This window comes from Trachurus trachurus, assembly GCF_905171665.1.
Source record: "Trachurus trachurus genome assembly, chromosome: 17".
NCBI classification, from domain to species: domain Eukaryota; kingdom Metazoa; phylum Chordata; class Actinopteri; order Carangiformes; family Carangidae; genus Trachurus; species Trachurus trachurus.
The window spans coordinates 4900611-4928505 of NC_139900.1; the positions used below are offsets into that span (position 1 = coordinate 4900611).

At 40.8% G+C, this 27895-nt stretch overlaps 1 protein-coding gene across 2 annotated transcripts in view; it reads left to right on the forward strand.

Annotated features, from left to right (window-relative positions):
* Window positions 1-27895, forward strand: part of myo10 (myosin X) — a 142814-nt gene that overhangs the window by 91258 nt on the left and 23661 nt on the right. For both annotated transcript variants that reach the window (XR_014596125.1, XM_083991977.1), the window contains exons 11-21: window positions 1101-1219; window positions 1330-1476; window positions 2969-3069; window positions 4370-4436; window positions 5283-5375; window positions 6481-6549; window positions 6705-6787; window positions 7656-7761; window positions 9139-9219; window positions 21562-21686; window positions 21800-21908. Coding sequence is in view for 1 of the 2 variants with exons in the window: in XM_083991977.1 (XP_083848103.1) it covers window positions 1101-1219; window positions 1330-1476; window positions 2969-3069; window positions 4370-4436; window positions 5283-5375; window positions 6481-6549; window positions 6705-6787; window positions 7656-7761; window positions 9139-9219; window positions 21562-21686; window positions 21800-21908 (1100 nt within the window). In the remaining variant the exon portion in view is untranslated. The remainder of the gene's footprint in view (window positions 1-1100; window positions 1220-1329; window positions 1477-2968; window positions 3070-4369; window positions 4437-5282; window positions 5376-6480; window positions 6550-6704; window positions 6788-7655; window positions 7762-9138; window positions 9220-21561; window positions 21687-21799; window positions 21909-27895) is intronic.

Consider the following 27895-nt stretch of genomic DNA (forward strand, 5'->3'; position numbering starts at 1 on the left):
ACCTGAATTAATGAATCATTATTTGTTATTTTACATTTCAACGTTTTAATCAGAACAAATCTTTCAAAATAAAACGTCCACAGTTTAGAGGAACAAACATCTGCATCGAGGTTCTTTAACATTCCCTGTTTGACCCCACGAGGAGTTCAGCTCATCACTAGAGCGATGAGAGGTCAAAGGTCAGGCTTAAGGAAGGTGCTAACAGCAGTTATTGATTATCAGAGAGGTGATCAGCCGTTCACTTCCTGCTGGAACTGGAGTCAGAAACAAGAAGAAGAAGAAGAAGATTTAAATTCTTTGTTCTCTTTAAAACGGAAGCGTATTGCATTCACTTGAATAAAATAAAAAAATCTTTTTTTTCTGAGTAATTTATTTTTGGTCTGTTTTTCGAGGTTATTTTTTCTGTTTTTCTGACTAATCTTTTTTCTCTGCCAGACTCCCATCTATGGTGACTCCTGCTCCGCACATTATGCCCCGTCTTCAACTTTCTATACCGTACCGGGTCAATTAAGGCATGTGATTAGTTACACACAGCCAGGGTATGATACTCCTGTTATGTTTTAGACTTTATCCTTCTATTGTAAACCTGTTGCTCAATGTAGCAGGGAAGGAGTAGACCGATATACAGACTGTATATAAACCAGGAATAGACGAAAAACATTAGAGATTAAGATTAGTCAGAAAAACAGGAATAAAAAGAACTCAGAAAAACAGAAAAAAATTACCTCGAAAAACAGACCAAAAACTAAATTACTCAGAAAAAACTGATTTTTTTGAGTGAATGCAATACGCTTCCATACTTTTAGACTAGTTTGTATTTTATATTCTTTTTTTCTTGTACTTTTTTAATTCTTTTTTCTTGCTTTTATGTTTAATGTTTGCAATCTTTACTATTCTGGGTTTTATTTAATTTTTTCTTAAATTTAATTTTTTCTTAAATTGTATGTTTTTATGCTGTTTTTTCTCCCCGTTTCCAGTTCTGACTGTTAAATGTTTTGTCTTTATGTGAAGCCCGTTGATATGAAATGCGCTATATAAATAAAGATGCCTTTCCTCTTTTAGTCGAGGTTGTGAGTGAAGGTTTGTGTGTCTGTGTGCAGCTCTGAGCCGCACGGCCGAGCTGCTGGGGCTGAACTCAGAGCAGCTGGCCGAGGTGCTGACCCACCGCTCCATGATCCTCCGGGGCGAGGAGATCTCCACGCCGCTGACGGTGGAGCAGGTCGGTCACCTCACCACATATACTACCACATACCACAGACACACAGTTGTTGTTGTTGTTGTTGTTGTTGAACACAGTTTGTGTGTGTGTGTGTGTCTGTGTGTGTGCAGGCGGTGGACTCCAGAGACTCCATGGCGATGGCACTTTACTCCCAGTGTTTCAACTGGATCATCCGCAAACTCAACGAGCGCATCCGCGGCAGAGAAGACTTCAAGTCCATCAGCATCCTGGACATCTTCGGCTTCGAGAACTTCGAGGTGTGTTTGAACGCACCATCGTATGTGAACACGTGATGTTTAGTTTAGTTTAGTTTAGTTTAATTTAATTTAGTTAAGTTAAGTTAAGTTAAGTTAAGTTAAGTTAAGTTAAGTTAAGTTAAGTTAAGTTAAGTTAAGTTTAGTGTAGTTTAGTTTATTGTAGTTTAGTGTAGTTTAGTTTAATTCAGTTAAGTTTGGTGTTGTTTAGTTTATTGTAGTTTAGTGTAGTGTAGTGTCGTTTAGTTTAGTTTAGTTTAATTTAGTTCAGTTTAGTGTAGTTTAGTTTAGTTTAGTGTAGTTTAGTTTAGTTTAGTTCAGTTTAGTGTAGTTTAGTTTAGTTTAGTGTAGTTTAGTTTAGTTTAGTTCAGTTTAGTGTAGTTTAGTTTAGTGTAGTGTAGTTTAGTTTAGTTTAGTTTAGTTCAGTTTAATTCAGTTTAGTTTATTGTAGTTTAGTTTAGTTCAGTTCAGTTTAGTGTAGTTTAGTTTATTGTAGTGTTGTTTAGTTTCGTTTCGTTTAGTTTTGTTTTGTTTCGTTTAGTTCAGTTTAATTCAGTTTAGTTTATTGTAGTTTAGTGTAGTTTATCTTAATTTAGTGTAGTTTAGTTTATTGTAGTTTAGTTTAGTTCAGTTTAATTTAGTTTAGTTTAGTGTAGTTTAGTTTAGTTTAGTTCAGTTTAATTTAGTGTAGTTTAGTTTAGTTTAGTTTAGTTCAGTTTAATTCAGTTTAGTTTATTGTAGTTTAGTGTAGTTTAGCTTAATTCAATTTAGTTTATTGTAGTTTAGTTTATTGTAGTTTAGTTTAGTTCAGTTTAGTGTAGTTTAGTTTAGTGTAGTTTAGTTTATTGTAGTTTAGTTTAGTTCAGTTTAATTCAGTTTAGTTTATTGTAGTTTAGCTTAATTCAGTTTAGTTTAGTGTAGTGTAGTTTAGTTTATTGTAGTTTATTGTAGTATAGTTCAGTTTAGTGTAGTTTAGTTTATTGTAGTTTAGTGTAGTTTAATTTAGTTTAGTTTAGTTCAGTTTAATTCAGTTTAATTTATTGTAATTTAGTGTAGTTTAGTTTAGTTTAATTCAGTTTAGTTTAGTTTAGTTTAGTTTAGTTTATTGTAGTTTAGTTTAGTTTAGTTTAGTTCAGTTTAGTTTATTCATTTGGTCAATTAAAAAAGAAGAGACTGACAAAATGCATAGATTGGTCAGTAATAAATGCAACCAAAAGGTGTAGGCTGAAGCAACAGTTTATTATGCCTATACCCTTTGTACATGAGATTTCTATTTACATAGTGAAAATAACACGTGAACCAAAACCTGACGGGGACAATAAAGTTTATCCAATGCTCTCACATCACTACGAGCTCCTGTTTCTGCTCCTCTCAGTATTTTAATCAGGTTTTTTCATTGTTAATCAGTAGGAAACTCTCCTCTGAACTGTTTTCCAGCTCATTAACTCCTCTCTTTGTGTGTCTGTGTGTGTGTGTGTGACGTTGTCGTCCTCAGGTCAACCGCTTCGAGCAGTTCAACATCAACTATGCAAACGAGAAGCTTCAGGAATATTTCAACAAGCACATTTTCTCCCTGGAGCAGCTCGAGTACAACAAGTAGGTGGAGGAGGTTTTTCATCACTGTCACACTCGTCATCGTCACTCAGCCACAGACACGCCACAGCGTCGCTCCGTCGTCACCCGAGGGCAGGGAGGAGGGAGGGAAACTGGGAAAATGACGATGAGATCTGAAAATCTGGTTCTGGTACTAATAGAAAAAAACAAAAAAAAAATTTACGGAGGCTCATGGGATTTCTAGGTTTCAAATCAAATACACAAATCAAATACACAATCCAACAACTCCACAACGCTCTGGTGGACAAGTTGTGACCTGCACATTCACCACGCTATGAGATAATAACCCCACGTTACCAGACAGAGTTGTTTTAGAGGGAAATACATGCAAAGCCGCTGATGTACGTTGCCTTCAGGGACAGTTTTTCATCAACAGTCTCTGTATTTCCCTCTACAACAACTCTGTCTGGTAACGTTGTGTTATTACCTCATAGTGTGGTGAATGTGCAGGTCACAACTTGTCCACCAGAGCGTTGTGGAGTTGTTGCATTGTGTATTTGATGAGTTTGATGAGGGAAACCAAGAAATCCCATTGGCCTCCGTAGCGTAGCTCTGAGCAGCTCACGGCTCTGCTCCGCCGTTCTAAAAATAGCTTGCAACGACAATTAAAGATAACGAACCTACTGCTATGACTATAGGGATTATGGCAATGGGCCAATTTGCCAAAATGTTCCACTATCCCTTTAAAAAAAAGACTAATATTCAATATCTGATATAGTCGAGGACATGAGCAGAAAATCAATTCACAGCCTCTGATAACGAACGATTTAGAGCAGATAAGAAGAATTTAGCCATTAGCTGTAAAATTAGCAAAACGTTAGCAATTTGGCAGCATGTCACTAGTCACAACATGTAGAGTGAGCACAGCTTTAATGTGGAGGCAGATTATTATGTTTTTTAATGATTGACAGTCAAATTAAACGATGAAAGAAAAGATGTGATGTCCTTCATGTTTCATAGATCTGATGTGAATCGACACTGAACATTAACACTTGACACAAAGACACAGAGTTGAAACTTGAACGATGTTCTCATGGAAACTCAGAGCTCAGACTTTGACCTGCCAAGTTCTGTGACTTCACATAATACAAACATCATCTCATATCCGCCGTCTTTGTTTTCCTTTCTTTTTTTTAATAATTACACTTTGACCAAATGGTTACCTGATGTTTGTTTGTCAAACACCGATGACGTCGTCGTTAGCTCGGAGGCTCCGAGTCTTTTTAATCATCTGATCTGTCGGTGAAGTGAATCCTCAGAAACCGTTTGTTGCTTCCTGCAGAGAGGGGCTGGTCTGGGTCGACATCAACTGGATGGACAACGGAGAGTGTTTGGACCTGATCGAGAAGGTGAGTGGACCAGGAAACGTCCAGAGGAGGAAGAGGAGGAGGAGGAAGAGTGATGCTGCACATAAAATTAATTAAAGGGATAGTAGCATTTTTTTTAAAGTGGGGTTGTATGATCTACAAATAGCCCCTAAGTACTTTAATTGCAGTAGAAGACTCTCTGCACTCCTCCCGTTAGCAACGCCAGCCCATAATAGCCCTGCCCAGAGATTTACAACATACAGTGTTGTGAACAGACCCAAAGAAACGGCCTATTTTCACGGCCTAAAAGAGGTTTTACCTGAAAAAAAAAAACACAGTTCCATTGTTCGCTATAATATAATTTTTTCCAGCCCTTCAAAGTGCAGGAAAAACACAGTTTTTATTTGGAGCTAACCAACTCACGTATCCCTCCGCCCAGGGTTAGCGCCCGCCGATCAGCAGTTGGTTAGGTCCGAATGGCTGGAAAAAATTATATTATAGCGAACAATGGAACTGTGTATTTTTTTTCAGGTAAAACCTCTTTTAGGCCGTGAAAATAGGCCGTTTCTTTGGGTCCATTCACAACAATGTATGTTGTAAATCTCTGGGCAGGGCTATTATGGGCTGGCGTTGCTAACGGGAGGAGTGCAGAGAGTCTGCTACTGCAATTAAAGTACTTAGGGGGTATTTGTAGATCATACAACCACACTTTAAAATAAATGCTACTATCCCTTTAAGATGTCACATAAGGAGATAAACACGAAAAAGCATTGATCACATGAATACTGGATAATGAGAGAGTCAAGACTAATTAGAGCAGAAACGATAACGTCCAACATGATGGTGATTGATCGTGATGATGATGATGGTCTCCTCCTGTCTCCATAGAAACTGGGTCTCCTGGCACTGATGAACGAGGAGAGTCACTTCCCCAAAGCCACAGACGGCACCTTACTGGAGAAACTCCACAGTCAGCACTCGGTACGTTCAGGTGTCGGCCAATCAGAAGAGAGGAGGAGGGTCTGAGTCTCTCTCTTCTGATTGGCCGACTGTTTTTAAAGTGATCCAATAAAAAAAAAAAAAGAAGCAGATTTCAGAATAAAACACTCAGAGAAAGCAAATCCTGTAAAGTTGTTGGATGGTGGGTCCAGGTGGTGAGGGGGCGGGGCTTTGTTGTGACATCACAAAGTGACAGGAAGTCCTGACGGCTGGTTTTAAGGCTCAGTTTCTGAATACAGGCTGTGTGCATTTCTCTGTGGACTGAGGCTTTGATACTTTCACAGTATTAATATAGAACCTAGAGCTGCTTTATAATCACACTACACATGGACATCTACCTTTATACTGTATGGAGCTTTAACACAAACATCTACCTTTATACTGTATGGAGCTTTAATACAAACATCTACCTTTATACTGTATGGAGCTTTAATACAAACATCTACCTTTATACTGTATGGAGCTTTAACACAAACATCTACCTTTATACTGTATGGAGCTTTGATACAAACATCTACCTTTATACTGTATGGAGCTTTGATACAAACATCTACCTTTATACTGTATGGAGCTTTAACACAAACATCTACCTTTATTTTGAAGGAGCTTTAACACAAACATCTACTTTTATTCTGAAGGAGCTTTAATACAAACATCTACTTTTATTCTGAAGGAGCTTTAATACAAACATCTACCTTTATTATATTAACCATCACCACTTGAATAACATAGTTTGTATTTTGCAGTTGTTTTAGCGTCTTCCGCTAACAGCCTGACTTGGTTTAAACGCTGACGTCACTGGAAGTAGAAAAGTTTAATAATGTGAATAAATATGGGCACTTGTAAATATTCTAATAAATATTTCTCTGTAGCACTTTAACGAAGCTTTACAGCCTCGTTAAAGGAGGATTACGATCAAATAAATCACTGTTACTGATTACAACAAACTAGAGACAACGTGGAGACGGTTAAAAGCCTCAGCTCTTTACTCATAAAGAACCATGTTAGTGTTTTTATTTTCTGTCAACAACATGTGGAGAAAATAACAATAACGTCATAACGAGTGAAACCATTTGTCTCTCTGCAGAAAAACTCATTCTATGTGAAACCACGTGTTGCTGTGCACTGCTTTGGAGTCAAGCACTATGCAGGAGAGGTGAGTCCTGCCCTGTCTCTACGTCTATATCCTACTATATATATATATGTGTGTGTGTGTGTGTGTGTGTGTGTATATAAAAATGTGTATAAAGGTCCAGATGCTGCTGCTCCTGTGTTTGTTGGCATGTGACGCCCCCTTGTGGCCGGTTGCAGGTGGTGTACGACGTGAGGGGGATGTTGGAGAAGAACAGAGACACTTTCAGAGACGACATCCTCAACCTGCTGAGGGAGAGCAGGTAGACTCATCAACCTCTGTGTATAGATTCATGTACGCTTCGGATTTAGACTCAAGTCAAGAGCATTAAAAATGATTTTTTTAGGAAACGACACAACTTCGTTTCCAGCTCAGGTTTCCTCCTTTTCCTCTCCATCGTCTTTCTGCACCTCGACTGGACCCTGCGCAGCTGAAATTAGAATTTTGAAAAGCCAGCGTCTCTTTTCACTATTTCTTACCGTGTCTTTTCAAAAAGACTTCCCCCTGGAGTCATTTTTAATATAAATGTATTTACATATACATAAGACTTTCCTCCTGTCGCCTGTGCAGCAGCTTTTTGACCTTTTAGTTAGGTTGTGTTGCTAGGCGACGTAGTGATTAAACAGGAGAAAAGGGGAAGTTAATTGTCTTTTATTAATTCATTATCTTTGTGTGTGCACAGCTCTTCTCAACATGTTTTTGTCAATAATTTATTATAAAAATATAAAATCTAAAGGTTTGTTTTCTATGTCAGATGTTAAAGAGATAGATAGACTTTATTGTTAAATTGGTCGCAATCCCAGGTGCAAAAGTATAAATACAGAAGCAATAGACAATAAATTAAAAACAATAAATTAAAAACTCTAAAAAAAATTATCCCACACACATACACACACCATACATATTGCACATTTACTTAGGGATTAAGGGCAGCAACGGCTCTTGGGTAATGTGCTGATAATTATTATTATTATGTTGATTTTCTTTTGTGGAAAAGCATCAGTGTTTGTTTTATCCTAAGATAATATAGTGAGAGTCTAAATCCAACTCTTTAAAATACATTGAAATGGACTGATATATGACATAAGATATATGAATAAGAAATGTGTTTGTTTCCTTCGGTTCTTCAGGTTGGACTTTGTCTACGACCTGTTTGAACACGTGTTGAGCCGAAACAAGCAGGACACGCTGAAGAGCACCAAGCACCGCCGGCCCACGGTCAGCTCCCAGTTTAAGGTGAGAGACCACAACACACACACAGACACACAACACACAGGGACAGACACACAACTCACAACAGGGACAGGACAGCTGACCTGGGTACAGCTCAGTACTGGTATTTCTACTGCTAACAGGAGCATCAGTAATAACAGCTGTTGTTGTCGCCGTAGCAATAAATTACTTGTACTAACAGGGGTACTTACTGGTACGAGTGGCAGCTGTAGTAAAACTTGCAGTAACTGCTGTGTAAGTCGTAGTAATCCTAGTATTTGTAGTGAAGACACGTGTAGGAAATTCACTTGCAGCAGTCGCAGAGAAGAACATAAGAGCACATAAAGGAGGAAGGAATAAAAATATATAAAGACTCCACTATGTATTAGGGGTGTCACAATTCTCCAAATCCTCGATTCGATTTGATTTTCGATTTTAGGGTCACGGTTCGATTCGATTCTCGATTTTTTTTCTTTTTCTTACAGCACAGACGCCTATGCTATTTTCAGACTAGTCTAGTCTACGATCATTGGTTTTATTCATCAAATTTTGTACAGTAAATCTTATTTCAAAAGATATAAGTGATGCAATTTCCATAATGTATCACATTAGGCACTATGGTCACATTTAAATAATTTAATTACAATATAAAGGTAACATGCCCCCAAAAATCATGATCCTGGGGCCAAAATTGCCCCCAAGGTTTTGAAACAAATATATTTATATCTGTACATTATCATAATTTTATTTTCATTAATTTACCGTCGTGTCTCATTATTCTCCTGATGTCGGCTTAATGTAATGGAAACGAGATTGTGCTGATACGGAGAGTCATGTGACAGACAGCGGGGCAGAGCTGCAGCTGCTGTGCTGCCATGGACTGATCAGGTCGTCGATCCTCTCTTTGACTTCGATGCTCGAGATCGTGACGTTATTTCGATCGATTTTGATAAAAAATCGAAATTGTGACACCCCTACTATGTACAAATATATATAAAACTAAAATATGTACTGTTGTGTACAAAACTTATTTATATGGAGAAAAAAAAAACTATATATAAATGTTGAGTTGAGTTGAGATTACTTTATTTATCTTTATTTATCTATCTTTATTCATGTTGTTGACTGTAGATATTACACAGTGTGGATGGGCATGAATACATGTAAATGTACTGAGCAAGATAAAATACACAAGGATGAAGGATGCAGAAGAAAAAACTTTATAAATAATAGAAGCAGCAGATGTTTGGACACATTAGTAGTTTTATTTTTAATATCCAGGGTCATAGAGTTGATTCATTTAGAGCAGAAAGAAGGAGGGTAACACAAAAATGAACAGTATTTAATTTATTATAAGAGTCTTCTGTAGGACTACTAAAGGTGTTTGTTTTTTTCTCCCAGAATTCCTTGCACTCGCTGATGGCCACGCTGAGCACCTCCAACCCGTACTTCATCCGCTGCATCAAACCAAACACACGCAAGGTGAGTGAGCGCACACACACACACACACACACACACACACACACACACACTCCCTACCAACCAACCAACCGGCTGCAGACAGGAATGACAAGTGTCTGCCCCCCCCTCCCGGCCCCTCCCCTCCTGTTTGCTGCCCTTTGACCCCAGGTTGCCTAGCAACAGGCTGGAGTAGTGGGGAATGTGGGGATCATGTAAACACACGTTGGATGAAGTGTCACGACTTTATAGAAATAAAACACCTCTGACATTAAACTGGGCCGAGGCTCCGCCCACTTTGTGATTCTCCATCCAACCAAAGTTATTATAGTTTTAAGTTTTAACATTTTCATTGGTTTTTTATTTATATTTAGTTTTTCACTTTGCTTTTTTAGTTTCAGTGAGTTCAACAAGTGATGAAGACATTTTAGTTTAGTTTTTATTTTTGAGGAATTGACTTGATAGTTGTAGTTTTCCAGGTTTTAGGAGAACGCCTCTGTCAGACCTCTGGAGATGAACCTTTTCCCTTTTAGTTGCATCCATCCCATAATGTTCCCATCAGTCCTCATCCAAGTCGTCCCATATTGAGCTGTGGCCTTTTCTTCCTGCAGCTTTAGACATCGACAAGAAAACTACAACTAAGCTGCTGTTATCTGACTACACTTTAGTTTCAGTTAGTTTCACTTTGTTCTTTGGAGTTTTGATTTAGTTCATTTTTATCTTTTTTTTCAGTTTACTAAATTATTATTATTATATTTCACTGCTGGTTTTAGTTTTAGTTTTAGTGACCTATATTAACCCTGTGACTGTGTCCAACGTGTCTGAGTGTGGGAGGTTGAAACCAAACTTTATTTAGAGGATGGAAACGCGGTCACAGGAAGTCGGTGGTATTGATCGCTGAGGTCGGTGATTATTGATACACTGGGTCATCAGGGATGTTTGTGATCAGAGGCTCATTAATGATCTGTCTGACGTGTTGATGATCGATCTGTGGAGGTTTTTCCTTTAATCACAGGCAGCGCTGGGATGAGACTCTGAGACTATTGATAGGTTTGTTTGTTCATTTGTGTTGTGTTTTTTTCTGTCTGATTTGACTCTAAACTCTTCAGTGTGGAGAAGTGGAAGCAGCTGGACAGTGACTCAGTCCAGATGTAGTGAAACATCTGGAGATTTGTTTAGTGCTGCTGTTGTGTTGTGTAACATCAGTCATTCATGCAGCTGTGACGTGACTGGGAGGTTTGTGACGCAGATGAAGCAGCTCAGAGCACAGAGGTTTCCTCTGTGTGTGTGTGTGTGTGTGTGTGTGACCATCAGATCAGTCAGAGCATCAGTTGTTATTCATCATATTCCTCCATCATATTACTACTATATTACTATACTATTATCTAATTTGTGAAAGGATTTCTTGAAAAAAGGGTTAGACAACATTAGTTCTCTTCTTTCTGCCCCGTTTCATTCAGGGTTAGGAGTTAGGAGTTGCATTATTATTATTTATTTGATTTATTTTTAAGTTTTTTCGAGGAATTAAATAAATAAAGTAAAGTAAACACACACTGTGTCTCCAGATGGAGCGCCTCCTCCTCCTCCTCCTCCTCCTCCTCCTCCTCCTCCTCCTCCTCCTCCTCCTCCTCCTCCTCCTCCTCTGTGTTAAACAAGGCCCAGTGATGAGTTTTGAATGGAGCTTATTAATGTAGTGAGGGAGGGAGGTGGAGGGGAGGTGGATGGGGGGTGAGGGGGGTATTAGGGCTGTTATTGTTGCCCCCCCCCCTCCCCAGGGGAAAACAGGGGTCAGGAAGACTTCAGCACGTGGCCTTTTAAAAACCCCCGAGAGGCTTCGTGTCCCTGTCATCTGGCTGCTTGGTGCTGAGCAGCTGGAGGAGGAGGAGGATGAAGATGATGATGATGAAGATGAGGATGATCAAAACTCCTCAGAGTCACTAGCAGCTGCTCTGGGATCAGTGATCAAGGGGCAAATATCAGCATTGAGGGCAAATATCAATATATTGACAGAATGTCTAATAGTGTGGACAGACTGTTGGCTCCACACAAAAACTCATTGATAACCGACTCCCGACTCGTCTGATTGGCTAAAAAACAACAAGGAGGTCAAATGGAGGAGAAACATTTTTTATTTTATTTTTTTTTAACTTAAATTTGTATTGAAATTTTCCATCTCCACATGTAAACAACAAGGTATACATATACTATAGTAGATCTATGAATCACATTCCACGTGTGGAGCGGCTGAAAAAATCAGATAAAACTGAAAGAGAGCAACAAAAAGAAAAGAAAGTACAACAGCCGTGGCTACATGTGCCGATTACTGAATTACAGATCCCAGAGAAAAGAATATGAATAAGACACATTTCAAGTATTCCCCACTGTGTCCCATCGAGGAGAAACATTTTAAATCAGGTGTGAACTGATCACTGAAGGTGCAGGTTAAAGAGGAACTCAGCTCCATGTGTCCCTTGTCTCCAGCTCCAGAGACCTAGTGCTGCTTAAACCAATGACTAGTAACTAGTTCCAGGGAGAATAGAGGCTCTCTGATAAATAAGACTACACAGATATCACCATGGTAACATGGTAGATGATAAATAACCTTATCCACCGCTCCATGGATTGATTTCTCACCGGCTTCGTTGTTGCACATGGAGGAGAGGAGGGTTAGAGACACAGAGGAGGAGACTACAGACCTGGAGAGTTCAGATTTAACACACATGGTAACACAAAGCTGTCATCCTCATCATCTACGCTCATCAAATGCAGTCGCCCATCACCACGGCAACCCCATGCCTCAGGAAACTGTGTGTGTGTGTGTGTCTGACAGACAGTAATAACAGATTATAGCGCCTCTATTGATTTGTGTTGTTGTTGTCTTCAGGTCTGAAGCTGCTCTGCATCACGTTGGCTTTTTCTTTTGTGTGGCAAACTGAATCTGTTTGTGTGTGTGTGTGTGTGATTAACTGTCAGTTCTCAGTGTGAACTATCATCAGTGACATGTTCAGATCAATCACTGTCTGCTGCTGTAACAGCCTCTGTTTACAACATTCATTTCCCTTTGAAGATGCTTGAAGATGACCAAGATGCTCTTTATACCAAAAATAAATGCCCATTATTCTCCATCTTCAAACTCCAGAGAAGCAAATGAGATTTAAGATATTTTACTTTGTCCTTCCTCTTGTGTTACAGAGTCACCGACCCATTTTTAGGTTTTAAATGCATTAGAGTACGACATAAATGACTGTAGTTTATAGCATCAAGCCTTTTTGACTTTGTCAGGAACCTTTATTTAAACAGAATAAAACAAAAACATTTTTTCACAAAATTCTAAAATGCTCTGTTTAAAGGGACAATGAGGAGTTTTTTTTTTGTTTATAAAAAAATCAATTATTAATGTGGATGAATCTACGTTACAACTTGTTAAAGCAGAAGTGAGTGATATATTTGTGTTAATATAAGTCTTAAATAGTTATATCTTCCGACAGCAATCACTTAGAGTGTTTGGACTGAAACACGGGTCTCTCAGTCCCTCTGCTCTGCTCTGAGCCGAAGAGAAAACATTTATCGTATCCTACAGTTTTTATCCAATGAGGAGAGAGAACGGCATGCAGGGCTGTGTGTGCAGCCAAGGAACGCCGTGAATGTGGTGACGTAGCGACAAGGACTGTTATGGTGCGTTCAAGGAAACTCGTATTTTTCCGACCGTGAAGTGGTACCAGTTCGATCTGGTACGAGTTCACGGGTCAGAAGTTACGAGTGGCCGTTATAGTGACTTTCACAGGTAAAACAGGTCGGAAAAACACGAGTGGGTTGCCTGAAACGCTACAAAGTCGTAAGTTGTGACTTGAAGCTGTAATTTACGATTTCAAAAGCCTACCTGGAACGCAGCATTAGCGAAAACGACCGGATCACTCACTTCTGCTTTAATGGGTCCATTTTCGATAAATATATCGTTTTGTCTTTATCGTTATTTTGATATTATTATTTAGTGGTCGACTCGCCCAGTATTTCGCCGCCGGATCGCTATTTGACATCGTTTATGGTCAGAGCTACGACGGTATCTGATCGTCTTCAAACCTCCGACTTTCATTCTTGATGAATAAAAACATTCTTGGCAAATGCTTTCACTTTCGTTCGTCTTGCGTCGGTCCAAAAATTTTACGGTGCGCGCTGAGGCTCATGGGAAATGTAGTGAAAACACTTTGCTTTCCAAAACTCCTCATTGTCCCTTTAAAATTATGACATTTGTCTTGTTATAACGATAAGAACAATAATTAGAGTGCTAAACCAACCTTTTCATGGATAATGAAGCCGAACAACGTGACCAAGAGATGAGAAACTAATGGGATGATGAATAATTGTTTTAAGACTCGGGTCAGAACCGACCTTATAAATCTACAAGAGGAAGGTTATTTTATTTTTTCACAGAGGAAAAAAACTCAAACTTCAACTTGAAAAAAAAAAAAGATCCTGACAAAAAAAAAAAGTCATTTCAGATCTTCATTTGCATCCCATCATAGTGAAATGTGTGTGTGTGTGTGTGTGAGTGCTCGTTCCATGCAGTCTGAGTTTGAATGTAAACAGCCTGGTCGCTCTGCCTCTCTCCACCTCACACACACACACACACACACACACACACACACACACATAGAGACCCTACAAGTGGCCTGCACAAATTAGCCTCAGCAGGAGACGCATCGTCATGGCAACAGCTAGCCCTCCCTCTCCCTCTCTGTCTCTCTCTCTCTCTAGTCTCTCCACACACAGAAAGGGGAGTGGAGTTTGGTGGTTTGAAAGCCTTTGTTTGACTCAATGTGTGTGTGTGTGTGACTGAGGCGCTCACACACACACACAGACACACACAGAGAGAGAGAGAGAGAGAGAGGCAGCAGCTTTGGGAAGTTTAGTGTCGTTCTCCCGTCGCTCGGAGGAATCCTGCAGGACTCGGAGCTGCTCGGAGCTGCCATGCACGGTGAGACCGGCTGCACCTTTACTCTGGGACGTGGTGCGTTCAAGTGCACCAGTTGTTGCACAGCGGAGGGGGATGGAGGGGGGGTTTAGGGGGGTCAAGTGTCCGGACGGAGGAGCGTTGTGAGTGCTGTGGAATGAGGAGAGATGCAGCGGTGTGATGGGAGAGAGACTAGAACTGATCGATTAGCATCAATATATTGACTGATTTGAAGCCGATGGAGCTGCTCTGTGAGAACTCCTTGTTGTTCTTGGAGATGCACGGTCACGTTTTGCAGAACTGGACCCGTCAGTGTCTTTTATCGCAGGGTAATAATCCCATAATGCACCGGTCCGACGGCTCCTGTTGGTCGTCTGGTTAATTGGACTGGAAGGTTTCAGTGGTGGAGCGATGGAGAGAGAGATGGAGAGAGAGAGACAGAGGGTTTGTAAATGTTTGATGATGATGATGATGATGATGATAATGACGGAGCTCAGACGACATAATGAGCAGAGAGATGAGTTAATGACATGATGATAATGAGGAGAAAGTTGTTTGACTGACGACTGATCTAATGAGACGGATCCATCAGCTCCAACGTACTGGTCAGTTAGGAGTTATTAATGTTGCTAATGTCTTCCATTTGTTTTGTGTCTTTATGTAAACTCAAGAGTTTTTGAGCTGTTGGTCAAACATATAATTGATCTGAAGGTGTCGATATTGATCAGTTCATTGGAAGAATATCAGGTTGTTGTGACATCGTAGTGAGGAACCTGAGGTTCTGCCTCAGGTTCCTCCAGAGTTCCTCTTGTTTTCTTGTCTCTATGTTTTTCATGTGTTTGCTGTGGAGCTTTGATCCGTCTTATGCTTTGTTGTCTTGGAGAGGCCGAAGACAGATTTCCACTACGGTGGAAGATAAAGTCTTTCTATTCTATTTTATTCCTCTTCGTTTAGAGAACTTTCACATTAAAACCAACCTTCTACACAGACAATAGACACTTGGTTGTCCTCGGTCTAATGAGATGGATCTATCAGCTCTTATTGGACGTGAGATCGTCACACTTGTTACGTCTCAAACCTCGGTCGTTATAAAACCTCGGTCGATTCGTTATAAAAGTTGTTTGTTGAGCAGAAATGAGAGTTAATTAAACCTCCAGCTGCTAAGATGTCTTCATCATATCTTGTATAAACTTTGAGTTTTTGAGATGTTGGTCAAACATATGAATGATCTGAAGGTGTCGATATTGATCAGATCTTCTGGTTCTTCCACAGGTTCCTTAAAACCAACCTTCTAGACAAACAATAGACACTTGGTTGTCCTCGGTCTAATGAGACGGATCTATCAGCTCTTATTATGTTTAATATAGTGATTAGTTATGAGTTATTTATGTTGCTGAAATGGATCTTTAATTGGACGTGTTGTCACACTGGTTACGTCTCAAACCTCGATCGATTCGTTTGTTGAGCAGAAATGAGATTTAATTAAACCTCCAGCTGCTCAAATGTCTTTGATTTCAATCACATCTTGTATAAAACTTTGAGTTTTTGAGATGTTGGTCAAACATATGAATGATCTGAAGGTGTCGATATTGATCAGTTCTTTGGAAGAATATTGGACAAATCAATCAGAATATCAGGGTTTGTTGTGTCTCAGAGACAAACTGCTGGAGACTGAAGTTGTGACATCGTGTTGTTTAGAATAAACATTAAGACTAACCTTCTACACATAATACACATTGATTGTCTGTGGTATCTTTCATTATCGATCTGCATGTGTTGACTGGTTTCACCTCGGCAGCGTGTCCCTGGGGTTTAAACCCACAGGAATCCTCCACAGACCCGGGTCGGCCTCAGGTCCAGCAGGTCGGGAGGATTTAAACTGGATTTGTGTCCATCTATGAGCAGGAACAGTGTAACTACAACCCCCCCGCCCTCTACCACCCCCCCCCCCCCCACTGAGCAGAGAGTGATAATCCCCTCACATTCAGACCTGGATGCTTCACAGGTCTTTGAGACGATCTCCGACCGTCAGAGCAGGAATGTTGATCTGGTCTCGGACTTTGAAGGAACATCTAACAGGAGAAAAGATCAAATGTTTCCTGTGTCCAGCTTCTCTGGGTTTAACATTTTCTCCATTAATACGATGGTAAACTGAGGATCTATAGGAGTAGGAGTAAACCTTTATTTAACCAGGCAAGAATTGCTAAGAATACATTCTTATTAGGGCAATGACCTGGTAGGTAGGTGAAATACCTCCTAAGGGGCAAGGGAGAGGGGGAGTATAACATTAAAATATAGACAATAAAAGCACATATGACAAAAGTGACACAAGAGAAAAGAAGAATAGAGACAGTAGGCCTAACATATAGCAATGACATACCACAAAGTGACAGTTAATCTGACGTACAGTGACATACAACAAGTTATGTAAGACAGTGATACTAGATGTAAAGACATGATACTAGACACGTTTTGGACTGTTGGTTCAGGCTGATACAAGGTGAGAAAGTCAGTGAATGTTAACTGCAAAACATTTAGATGATCAAAGAGTTGTGACACTTCAGGATGTTCAGATATATCCCATCATAAACACAGTCCTGCACTGTTTGCACAGTCACAGGAGAAAAGAAAGGACAAGCTCTTCTTCCAGAGAAATCTGGACTCTCTAAATGTTGCCCCAGGAGTTTTTCTCTTTTGTTTTTTTTTTCTTTCTGCTGAACAAAATCTCATTTAGTATTTTCTGGGTATTGAAGTCCAGTTTCTCTCCTGCTGCTGCTGCTCAGACCTGCTGAAGTCTATTGACTCTATGAAACTGTAAAGACATGGTTGGTTACTAGTCATAGATTTAAAGGGATAGTTCAACATTTTGGCAAATTGGCCCATTGCCATAATCCCTATAGTCATAGCAGTAGGTTCGTTACCTTTAATTGTCGGTGCAAGCTGTTTTTAGAACGGTGGAGCAGAACCGTGAGCCGCTCAGAGCTACGCTACGGAGGCTCGTAGGATTTCTTGGTTTCCCTCATCAAACTCATCAAATACACAATCCAACAACTCCACAACGCTCTGGTGGACAAGTTGTGACCTGCACATTCACCACGCTATGAGATAATAACACAACGTTACCAGACAGAGTTGTTTTAGAGGTAAATTCATGCAAAACCACTGATGTGCGTTGCCTTCAGGGACAGTTTTTCATCAAGCAGTCTCTGTATTTCCCTCTAAAACAACTCCGTCTGGTAACGTTGTGTTATTATCTCATAGCGTGGTGAATGTGCAGGTCACAACTTGTCCACCAGAGCGTTGTGGAGTTGTTGGATTGTGTATTTGATGAGTTTGATGAGGGAAACCAAGAAATCCCATGAGCCTCCGTAGTGTAGCTCTGAGCAGCTCACGGCTCTGCTCCGCCGTTCTAAAAATAGCTTGCACCGACAATTACAGGTAACAAACCTACTGCTATGACTATAGGGATTATGGTAATGAGCCAATTTGCCAAAATGTTGAACTATCCCTTTAACCAGCATTACCACCACAAGTCATTGCTTTAACCAGCACTAGGACTCTGGAGTAGAAATGTAATGTAGAATAGTTCAGGTGAAAGGTGAAAATCCTGCAGAGTTCCTCTTGAAATGATGATTTAGTTGCAGCTTATTGAGATATAGAAGAAGACATGAGTGGAGCATCTTGAAGCAGCTCATCCTGAGTTTGTTCATCTTTCCCTGTTTGTCTTTTTCAAACCCCCGTCGGTTCCCAACCCCCCCGCGGAGCTACGTAACACGCCCCCTTTTGTCCTGCTGAATGCCCTCCAGAGAGCTGAGGCTTTTAACACGGAGGTTGAGGCTGAGTTTTGAGTTTTGCCCCTCAGGTCTTTGTTGCAGAGGCCTGAGGCCGACTCCTCTGCCCCTGGATGCTGATTTACATCCCTGAGCTGTTGGACTCAAAGACACAAACTCCCAGAGAGCAGTTTATTCATGAACGTAATGGTTTCATGCACATCACCATGGATCTTATGGATCCTCCAAGTAGAACAACTGATACAATGAGCTATTGACTGCACTGCAAAAACTCAAAATCTTACCAAGAATATTTGTCTCATTTCAAGTCAAAAATGTCATTTCTAGTCAAAACAAATCTCATTCTACTTAAAATAAGACTCATCACATAAAAAGTAGCTTGTTTTTAGACACTTTTTACTTCTTTCAAGCAGATTTTCACTTGAAATAAGTAGAAAAATCTGATAGTGGAGCAAGTTTTTCTTCCTTATTACAAGCACAAAAAAACCTGCTTTCACTGGCAGATTTTTCTACTTATTTCAAGTGAAAATTTGTTTGAAACAAGTGAAAATGATCTCAAAACAAGATAATTTTTAGCTTATTAGTCTTAGTTTAAGTGAAAAGAGATTAGTTTTGACTAGAAATGAGACATTTTGACAAGAAATACGACAAATATTCTTGGAAAGATTTTGAGTTTTTGCAGTGTGCAAAAAAGTGACAAAAAGTTCTTATGTGTCTTATTGTTTGTTTTGATTCTATAGTTTGGTCGGTTTGAGTTTTTCATTCACTTTTTTTTTTGCAGTTTAGATTAATTCACAGTTAAAATGCAGAACGGAAGAGTCAGAATGAACCTTTTCAAAGACAGAAAAAAAACGCTGTGAAAGAAGTTTGTCTTTTTTTTGTCCGTCACATCAACAGGAGAAACAAAATGCCACAGCGTGAAACTTCTCCTGGTGGGAAACAAAATGTAGAAAAGGAGAATTTTGATTCAATAAGTTGAGTGAGTCAACTGTGTGAGGTTTCCAGACAAAATCAAAAGAGAGAGAAATCGTCCAAAAGGAGCGGAGGTTGCATGACGTCCCAGAAGAGAGAGAAAGAAAAAAAAAGAGGAAATGATGGAGATAGAAAACAGGGGTGGGCAAAGGGCAGCTTCCTGACACCACTCGGCTTTGTGGCGCTGCAGCTCCGTCCGTATGCAAATGAGCGTTATGCTAATGAGCGCTGCTCCGCGGCCGGTGGCTGTTAAAGGGGCCATTCAAACGATCTGGTGGTTGAACTGGGCTCCGTTCATCTCAGCAGCTCCAACGGGCCATCAACGGGCCATCGGGGCAGACGGGGCAGAATAAAGGGGGCATTACAGCGGGGTATGAAAGCGCCCTCTTATTCCCTGCCCCCCCCCCACCCCCGACGCCCACTGAGGTTACAGGGTGAGAGGGCTCTTCTGTCAGTAATAATGGTATCTCAATGCCAAGTGTGTTTTTCGGCGGGGTTTGATTTGTTGCTGTCGTGCAGCGCATCTCCTGAATGAGTGGTATGCAGTTTGACGTGAAGTGACGGACGTCATCCGAGGAATTTTTTTACACACATATTTCACATCTTTTGTTTCAGAGTTCTGGTGATGTGAGGACGAGAGACAAGTAGAAGCACCAGATACATGTGGTAGTAGAAGAGACTGATAATCAAGATGGTTGAGACCTAAACAAGTTTTAAAAGAAAGTACCGAATCCAGATTTTGGGGGTTCTACTGAATACCAAATCCCCTGTTTAAAGGGATAGTTCAACATTTTGGCAGATTGGCCCATTGCCATAACCCCTATAGTCATAGCAGTAGGTTCGTTACCTTTAATTGTCGGTGCAAGCTGTTTTTAGAACGGCGGAGCAGAGCCGTGAGCTGCTCAGAGCTACGCTACGGAGGCTCATGGGATTTCTTGGTTTCCCTCATCAAACTCATCAAATACACAACCCAACAACTCCAAAACGCTCTGGTGGACAAGTTGTGACCTGCACATTCACCACGCTATGAGATAATAACAGAACGTTACCACACAGAGTTGTTTTAGAGGGAAATTCATGCAAAACCACTGATGCACGTTGCCTTCAGGGACAGTTTTTCATCAACAGTCTCTGCATTTCCCTCTACAACAACTCTGTCTGGTAACGTTGTGTTATTATCTCATAGCGTGGTGAATGTGCAGGTCACAACTTGTCCACCAGAGCGTTTTGGAGTTGTTGGATTGTGTATTTGATGAGTTTGATGAGGGAAACCAAGAAATCCCATTAGACTCCGTAGCGTAGCTCTGAGCAGCTCGCCGCTCTGCTCCGCCGATCTAAAAATAGCTTGCACCGACAAATAAAGGTAACAAACCTACTGCTATGACTGTAGGGATTATGGCAATGGGCCAATTTGCCAAAATGTTGAACTATCCCTTTAAAGCTTTGGCCGAATCCTTGTCCCATCTTTGGCCTATACAATAAACATATTATAAATGCAGTGTGGGACTGCTTTGAAAGTTGATGCTCTATGGTAGAAACCAAACCCCATTGAAAAGCCCAAAATATGATCTAATCCGAAACCCAATCCTGGATGAGAAGTGAATATCGGTTTAAACTGTTCACCAACACACTCATCCACAATGACCACGATCACACCACCACCACAGAAACCTGCTGCTGCTATGAATGCAAACACATGACGCTCTGAGCTGTGAACCTTCTATCAAACAGCAATCAAGCAGAGTCCAGAATCAATCACCACAGCTGTGAAGGAAATTACACCTACATCAGATGATGATGGTGATGATGGGATTTCATTGTGCGCTGGCGTGTTAGATTGTCAATACTGTTGTAATAGTGTTGTGAGAGCAGCCGACTGCACGGGAACACTGATAGAAATGTCCTGTGGAGCTGAAACATCCTGTCGATGCAGACTGAGGATGTTTCAGAAACAAATGTAAACGTGATGATTTTTTATTTATTTAAGGTGAAACCAGATCAATATGTTTTATTGGCAGCAGATATTTACCTTGCAGTAGTTAACAGGTCTCTTCTGCTTGGTTGACTGTTTTCTGAGTGATCCAATAAAAAAACAGAGCAGATTTCAGAATAAAACACTCAGAGAAAGCAAAACATGCAAGTTGTTGGATGGTGTGTCCAGGTGGTGAGGGGGCGGGGCTTAGTTGTGACATCACAAAGTGACAGGAAGTCCTGACGGCTGGTTTTAAGGCTCAGTTTCTGAATACAGGCTGTGTGCATTTCTCTGTGGACTGAGGCTTTGATACTTTCACAGTATTAATATAGAACCTAGAGCTGCTTTATAATCACACTACACATGGACATCTACCTTTATACTGTATGGAGCTTTAACACAAACATCTACCTTTATACTGTATGGAGCTTTAACACAAACATCTACCTTTATACTATATGGAGCTTTAATACAAACATCTACCTTTATACTGTATGGAGCTTTAATACAAACATCTACCTTTATACTGTATGGAGCTTTAACACAAACATCTACCTTTATACTGTATGGAGCTTTAATACAAACATCTACCTTCAATATAAAACCAATATAAAACCAGTGAAAATGTTTTTCAGCCTGATCTTTTGTCTTAACCCCCCCCCCCCCTCCTCTGCTTCCAGATGCCTGACCAGTTCGACCAGACTGTGGTTCTGAACCAGCTCAGATACTCCGGCATGTTGGAAACGGTGAAGATTCGACGCACCGGCTTCCCCGTACGGAGACCGTTCCAGGACTTCTGCTCCAGGTTTGTCTCGACCATGATCCATCCCATAATAAACCAGGACACAAATCCTGCGAATTGTAATCTTCATCTGTCCTCACTTCCTTCTTCTTCTTCATCTTCTCCTTCCTCCTCAGGTACAAGGTGTTGATGCGGGGTGTGTTGGAGCCAGATGAGCCCAGGGGGCGCTGCATCCAGCTGCTGCAGAACTACGACAGCGCAGACTGGCAGCTGGGCAAGACCAAGGTGAGGCCCAGATGTTTGACTGTATTCTGTCCTCACTCTTGCGTATCTGTACAAGGCTAGACAGATAGCCAGTGTTGGGCAAGCTACTTGAAAATGTAGTGAGCTAAGCTACAAGTTACTCTACATGAAATGAAGCTTCACTACACTGAAGCTACCCACCAGAGAAATGTAGCAAGCTACGCTACAACAAAATGACAAAAGTAGCTTAGCTACATCAAAGCTTTTTTTTTTTTTTTTTTTTTTTTTTTTACTACATCAAACCAACTTCATTCCAAGTCATTGCTCTCTAGTGATCAAAAAAACTTTAAGACAAACAGATCGGCAAAAAATGTTCATTTCAATAGTTTAGGCTATTTAAAAAAAAAACTGCAAAAATAATATTTGAGTAACAGCTTCTCCTCTTGTCATTTGTCCTACCTCTTCCTGCCTAAATGCCCTTCTACACACACACACACACACACACACACACACACACACACACGTTTGATGTTTTCTGACTGAATTGTGAGCTTAGCTGGCGATTGTTGTGTTAGCTTCGGGAAAATACCTTAATGTGAATGTGTGTCCTCAACCCCCTATTTGACGTGATGGATGTTGAGCGCAACTTCATTTTTGGGTTGCAGAGGAAGCGTGCGAGCGTGTAGCTAATTGTTCTCTGAGGACTCGATTAGAAACCTAAAGTTGTCCAGCTACGATTCATGAACTTAACTCGGAGGAGTAGGCTACACCTCTCTCCTCCTCCTCTGTCACCTGCTGCGCTGTGCCGCTGCAGCAGATGGGCATCAGCAGGAGGATACGTACATGACGTCACTTGGAAGCGGTGCGTTTAAGGTCTACAAAATGCCTGGGGAAATGTAGCTTCTGTGGACGCTACCGCGCTACTGATCAATAAAATAGCTTAACTACTGAAAAGCTATTTGATGTAGAAAACAGCGACGCTACGACCACGCTACTGAGAAATGTAGTTAAGTTACTAACACTGCTACTTGTAACGATGCTACTGCCCAACACTGCAGATAGCGTACAAAAACTCAGCCAAACCGTCTTGAGTTGTATGGTTTTTTACTGATGCGGTTTCTGTAAAACTGAACAGTACAGAACATAATTTACTTACATGCAATACATAAAGATACATAAAATACTGACACTGTAAACATGTGCAGAATCACTTTTTACAAACAATACTTACGGACAAATCTACTCCAAGGCTGAACGTAAAGGAAAACTCTGCACACTGCACACTGCTAGCTGCTAGCTGCTAGCTTTTGACTGTAGCACATGGAGAGTTGAAAATGAAACTTAAAGCAGAAGTAAGTGATATATTTGTGTTAATATAAGTCTTAAATAGTTATATCTTCCGACAGCAATCACTTACATAGAGTGTTTGGACTGAAACACGGGTCTGTCAGTCACTCTGCTCTGCTCTGAGCCGAAGAGAAAACATTTATCGTATCCTACAGTTTTTATCCAATGAGGAGAGAGAACGGCATGCAGGGCTGTGTGTGCAGCCAAGGAACGCCGTGAATGTGGTGACGTAGGGACAAGGACTGTTAAGGTGCGTTCAAGGCAACTCGTAACTCGTATTTTTCCGACCTGTGAAGTGGTACCAGTTCGATCTGGTACGAGTTCACCGGTCGGAAGTTACGAGTGGCCGTTATAGTGACTTTCACCGGTAAAACAGGTCGGAAAAACACGAGTGGGTTGCCTGGAACGCTACAAAGTCGTAAGTTGTGACTTGAAGCTGTAATTTACGATTTCAAAAGCCTGCCTGGAACGCAGCATTAGCGAAAACGACCGGACCACTTACTTCTGCTTTAAGGAAAATGAAACTTAAAGAAGTGACCAATACCAAAAATCACCAGTAGGTGCAACAAGGTCAGGGGCTCAGCACAGACTGCGTCTCACCTTAGAGAAATCAACACTGAGGTGTTCAGTGGAGACCTGAACCAGGGCCTTGTTATACATATTTTAACCAACCAGTAGAGAGCCGATGCAGATGTGCGCGGAGCCGAGGTGTTGTATAATTGGATGCTTCGCTGCAGCAACGACAGACACGTTTCCTGTCAATCAGCCGTGAAGTGTTTCCTCTCCGCTTCAGGTCTCTGTGGTGTAATTGACTTTTTCCTGTCAAATCTTGAGCTCCTGAACGTCCCGCCGCCTCCTGCTCGCCACCGGTTGATCCTCGTTCTCCTCGTTGACATGGAATATGATTGGATGTGGACTTACCAGGCCAATGATCCATTTAGACCGCTGCTGCTCCCCTTTCTCCCTCCAGCCTTCATTTGGCTCCTCGTGTCCCACAAATCCTGCTCGATGAAACCATTTCAGAGCCCAGGTACCTGTGTGACCGCAGGCCCCAGTGTGTGTGTGTGTGTGTGTGTGTGTGTGTGTGTGTGAGAACATGAATAATTGAAGTCCAGAGCACCTGAAGCGTGGAATCTGACAGTTATTGGATCTCATCTCCATCCTCCTCTCTCACTTCCACCACAACGGATCAGGAAGAATATACCTATAGTGTGTGTGTGTGTGTGTGTGTGTGTGTGTGTGTGTGTGTGTGTGTGTGTGTGTGTGTGTGTGTGTGTGTTTGTGTGTGTTTTCTGTGGGGAAATGACAGATGGTCAACACAGATCCCCAATCACAGCGTGACCGTGTGACGCTGCGGGAGCTGACAGCAGTGGAGGACGTGTGTGTGTGTGTGTGTGTGTGTGTGGTTGGATGAATGGTCATTACTGTGCAGTGTATCTGTACCAACAGAAAGCAAATGGAGACAAGATCAACCTCATTGATCCCAGGCTGGGAAATGACTGTTGCAGCTGCAGGCACAACAATACAACACACAATACAGATAGAAACAAAAGAGAAAGAATAAAATATACTTTTAAAATATATATTACATTATGTAAATAATAGTATATACATATGATACATTATATGTTATATAAGTTATGTTGTAAGAGTGGGCGCAGCAGCACTGAGGTGGAATGAGCCTCAGGTTTCAATGGATTTGCATGTTAAAGAAAACTCCCTGAATGGAAAAACAGGTATTTGACCAAAAAAAGAAAAGAAAAAACCTTTAAATTTAAAATAGTAAAAGAAAAATCAAATTGTTGGACATGAAACGTCCAGTGGGTTAGGGGTTAGTTCGTTATTTTATGACACAAACTATAGGAAATAATAATAACAATATACAAAACATAGTAAATACAATAAACCCATCAATACTAAAAAGCAAAAAATATATATATGATAGTAAAGCACCACGTTGTCTTATGACCATATGAAACCTATATCCACCATATTTATTGATGATAAACTATAACCCACATAAAGACAGTAGGAAGTGTCTGAGTTATAAACAGAGTTCAGTATTTAACTTGAAGATGTTGAAGGTGAAGATTTATGATTTATTTATTTACCTTTTATTTAACCAGGAAGTTGATGTGTTTCCTGTCAGATGACACATATATACAGTACATATATATCTGTGTTGACTTAAAGCAGAAGTAAGCGATATATTTGTGTTAATATAAGTCTTAAATAGTTCTATCTTCTGACAGCAATCACTTACATAGAGTGTTTGGACCGAAACACGGGTCTCTCAGTCACTCTGCTCTGCTCTGAGCCGAGGAGAAAACTTTTCTTGTATCCTACAAGTTTTATCCAATGAGGAGAGAGAACGGCATGCAGGGCTGTGTGTGCAGCCAAGGGATGCACCTGAATGTGGTGACGTAGGGACGAGGACCAATAGATCCATGACGAGGGCGGGGGCTGCTAACTCCATCTGCTGACAAGACGTTATGGTGCGTTCAGGGCAACCCGTAACTCGTGTTTTTCCGACCTGTGAAGTGGTACCAGTTCGATCTGGTACGAGTTTACGGGTCAGAAGTTACGAGTGGCCGTTATAGTGACTTTCACAGGTAAAACAGGTCGGAAAAACACGAGTGGGTTGCCTGGAACGCTACAAAGTCGTAAGTCGTGACTTGAAGCTGTAATTTACGGTTTCAAAAGCCTGCCTGGAACGCAGCATTAGCCAAAACGACCGGATCGCTTACTTCTGCTTTAATGAGAAGACGTTAAAGAAAAACAACTCTGATGTTTGACCTTTTTACTCTTATAAACTCTGTCATGTGATTGGCTCTTTTATGTTTTATCTGTGTTTTGAGAGGACACAAGCTGATAAATGTTGGATAATTAAGTTCTTCACAACCTCCATTCACACAAGACAGGTCCTTTGATGGAAACTTTTTTATTATTCATTTGTTTGAGCTTCACTCACAGTTTTTTCTGAATTGTTCTTAAGAGCGTCCCATCACCCCCGATCTCGACAGTGTCCCCTGCACCTCTGAGCCATAAACCTGCTGCTGCTGCTGTAAAGCATTAAATCAATTCTATCTCCCTCACTGGGATTCACTGACTTTGTCCCGCTGCCTCCCGCGCTGAGATTTACACGGAGCGGCCCTCCGGCTCCTTTCAGGCAGCACATGTCCTCACTATTGTCTGGGACTTCTTTCTTTTTTTTTTTTTACAGCCTCAAACTTAATTTCCTGGAAGTGATGTGGTTCTGCTCGCGTCTCCCTCCACGGGCCTGACCCGTCCCAGCGGGCGGCGCTCCCAGAAGCAGGAATCAAAAGTGCACCGAGGCTTAACGGGACTTTTGTTGCGCTAATTAGCATAGTAATGATTAAAGGGGGATTAGTTGTTGGGATTGTTTGGCGTGCAAATGTGTGTGCTCGTACACAAGGCTGCACGTTTTGTGCGTTTGTGACTCGTGTGACGCTGGGCCTGTGTTGTGTGTGTGTGTGTGTGTGTGTGTGTGTGTGTGTGTGTGTGTGTGTGTGTGTGTGTGTGTGTGTGTGTGTGTGTGTGTGTGTGTGTGTGTGTGTGTGTGTGTGTGTGTGTTGCACAGTTGCAAACTTGGCTAGGCTTTATTTAAACTTCCTACACCAACAGGGAGTCAGAGTCAGACACCAACACAACATCATATAATGAGTGTGAACAGGGTAAAATATGCAGAAAATTTCCATTTGATTTTACAATTATTCAAAAAAATCAAGTGGAGACAGAATGACTCCTCTTCCTCCTGTCATTCAGATTAAATGATCCCATTAAAACACATTTTCTCATATCAATCTTTCACTGTGTTTCTTAGATTTTTAATACGACTAATAATGATAATATAAGACGCTGCTCCTGTTCTTTAAATGTTGTTAGAGAAGCAGTTGAATCCAGGAGACAGTAGGTGTGTTTCCATTAACCCCTAGAAATGCACAACAAACCTAAATATCACAATAAAAAACAGCTGATGAAACGCCTACATTTCGAAAAACCTCTAAAAAATACAGTTTTACTCTCTCGTGTGGTGGTTTTTCAGATGTATCGATATAAAAGTGTAGCGCAAAATTGTTATGGAAGCACTTTGAGAACATCACACAGCTGATTGAACGTATCCTCGGTCATCCTGAAAGTTTGTCTCCATAGTTGGTCTGTGAAATCCTCGTTCACAGTCGTCTCCCAGAAATCCCTTATTCATGGCCACTGCCACACATAATAAATAATATAATATATATATTATATTATTTGCTGCCTTCGTCTTCTGTTAAAAACACTAACAGCAGCAGCTGAGATCGCTGTCCCATCGCCATTGAATCACAAGATGCTTACGTCCATCTTCCTCAAGTGAAGTCTTGCTGGACGATATTTTAAAAGAATTATGGGATATCGCGAGACTAGACTTTACGAGAGTTACGGCTCATTCCAGGGTTCCTACGCAAGTATGGAAATGTATGGAATTTGATTTTATACATTTCCAGGTCTGAAAAAGTATGGGAAATGGAAATTATTGTATGGAATTATATTTATCTTAATGCTTTTCTGGGTTTGGCCTTATCTGAAGTTATCTGGGTTAATTATTTTTGTATGCGCTATTGTACCTATAGCTACAATCTCCTGGATATTATTTGGTTACATAATGGCATACACATTCAGAA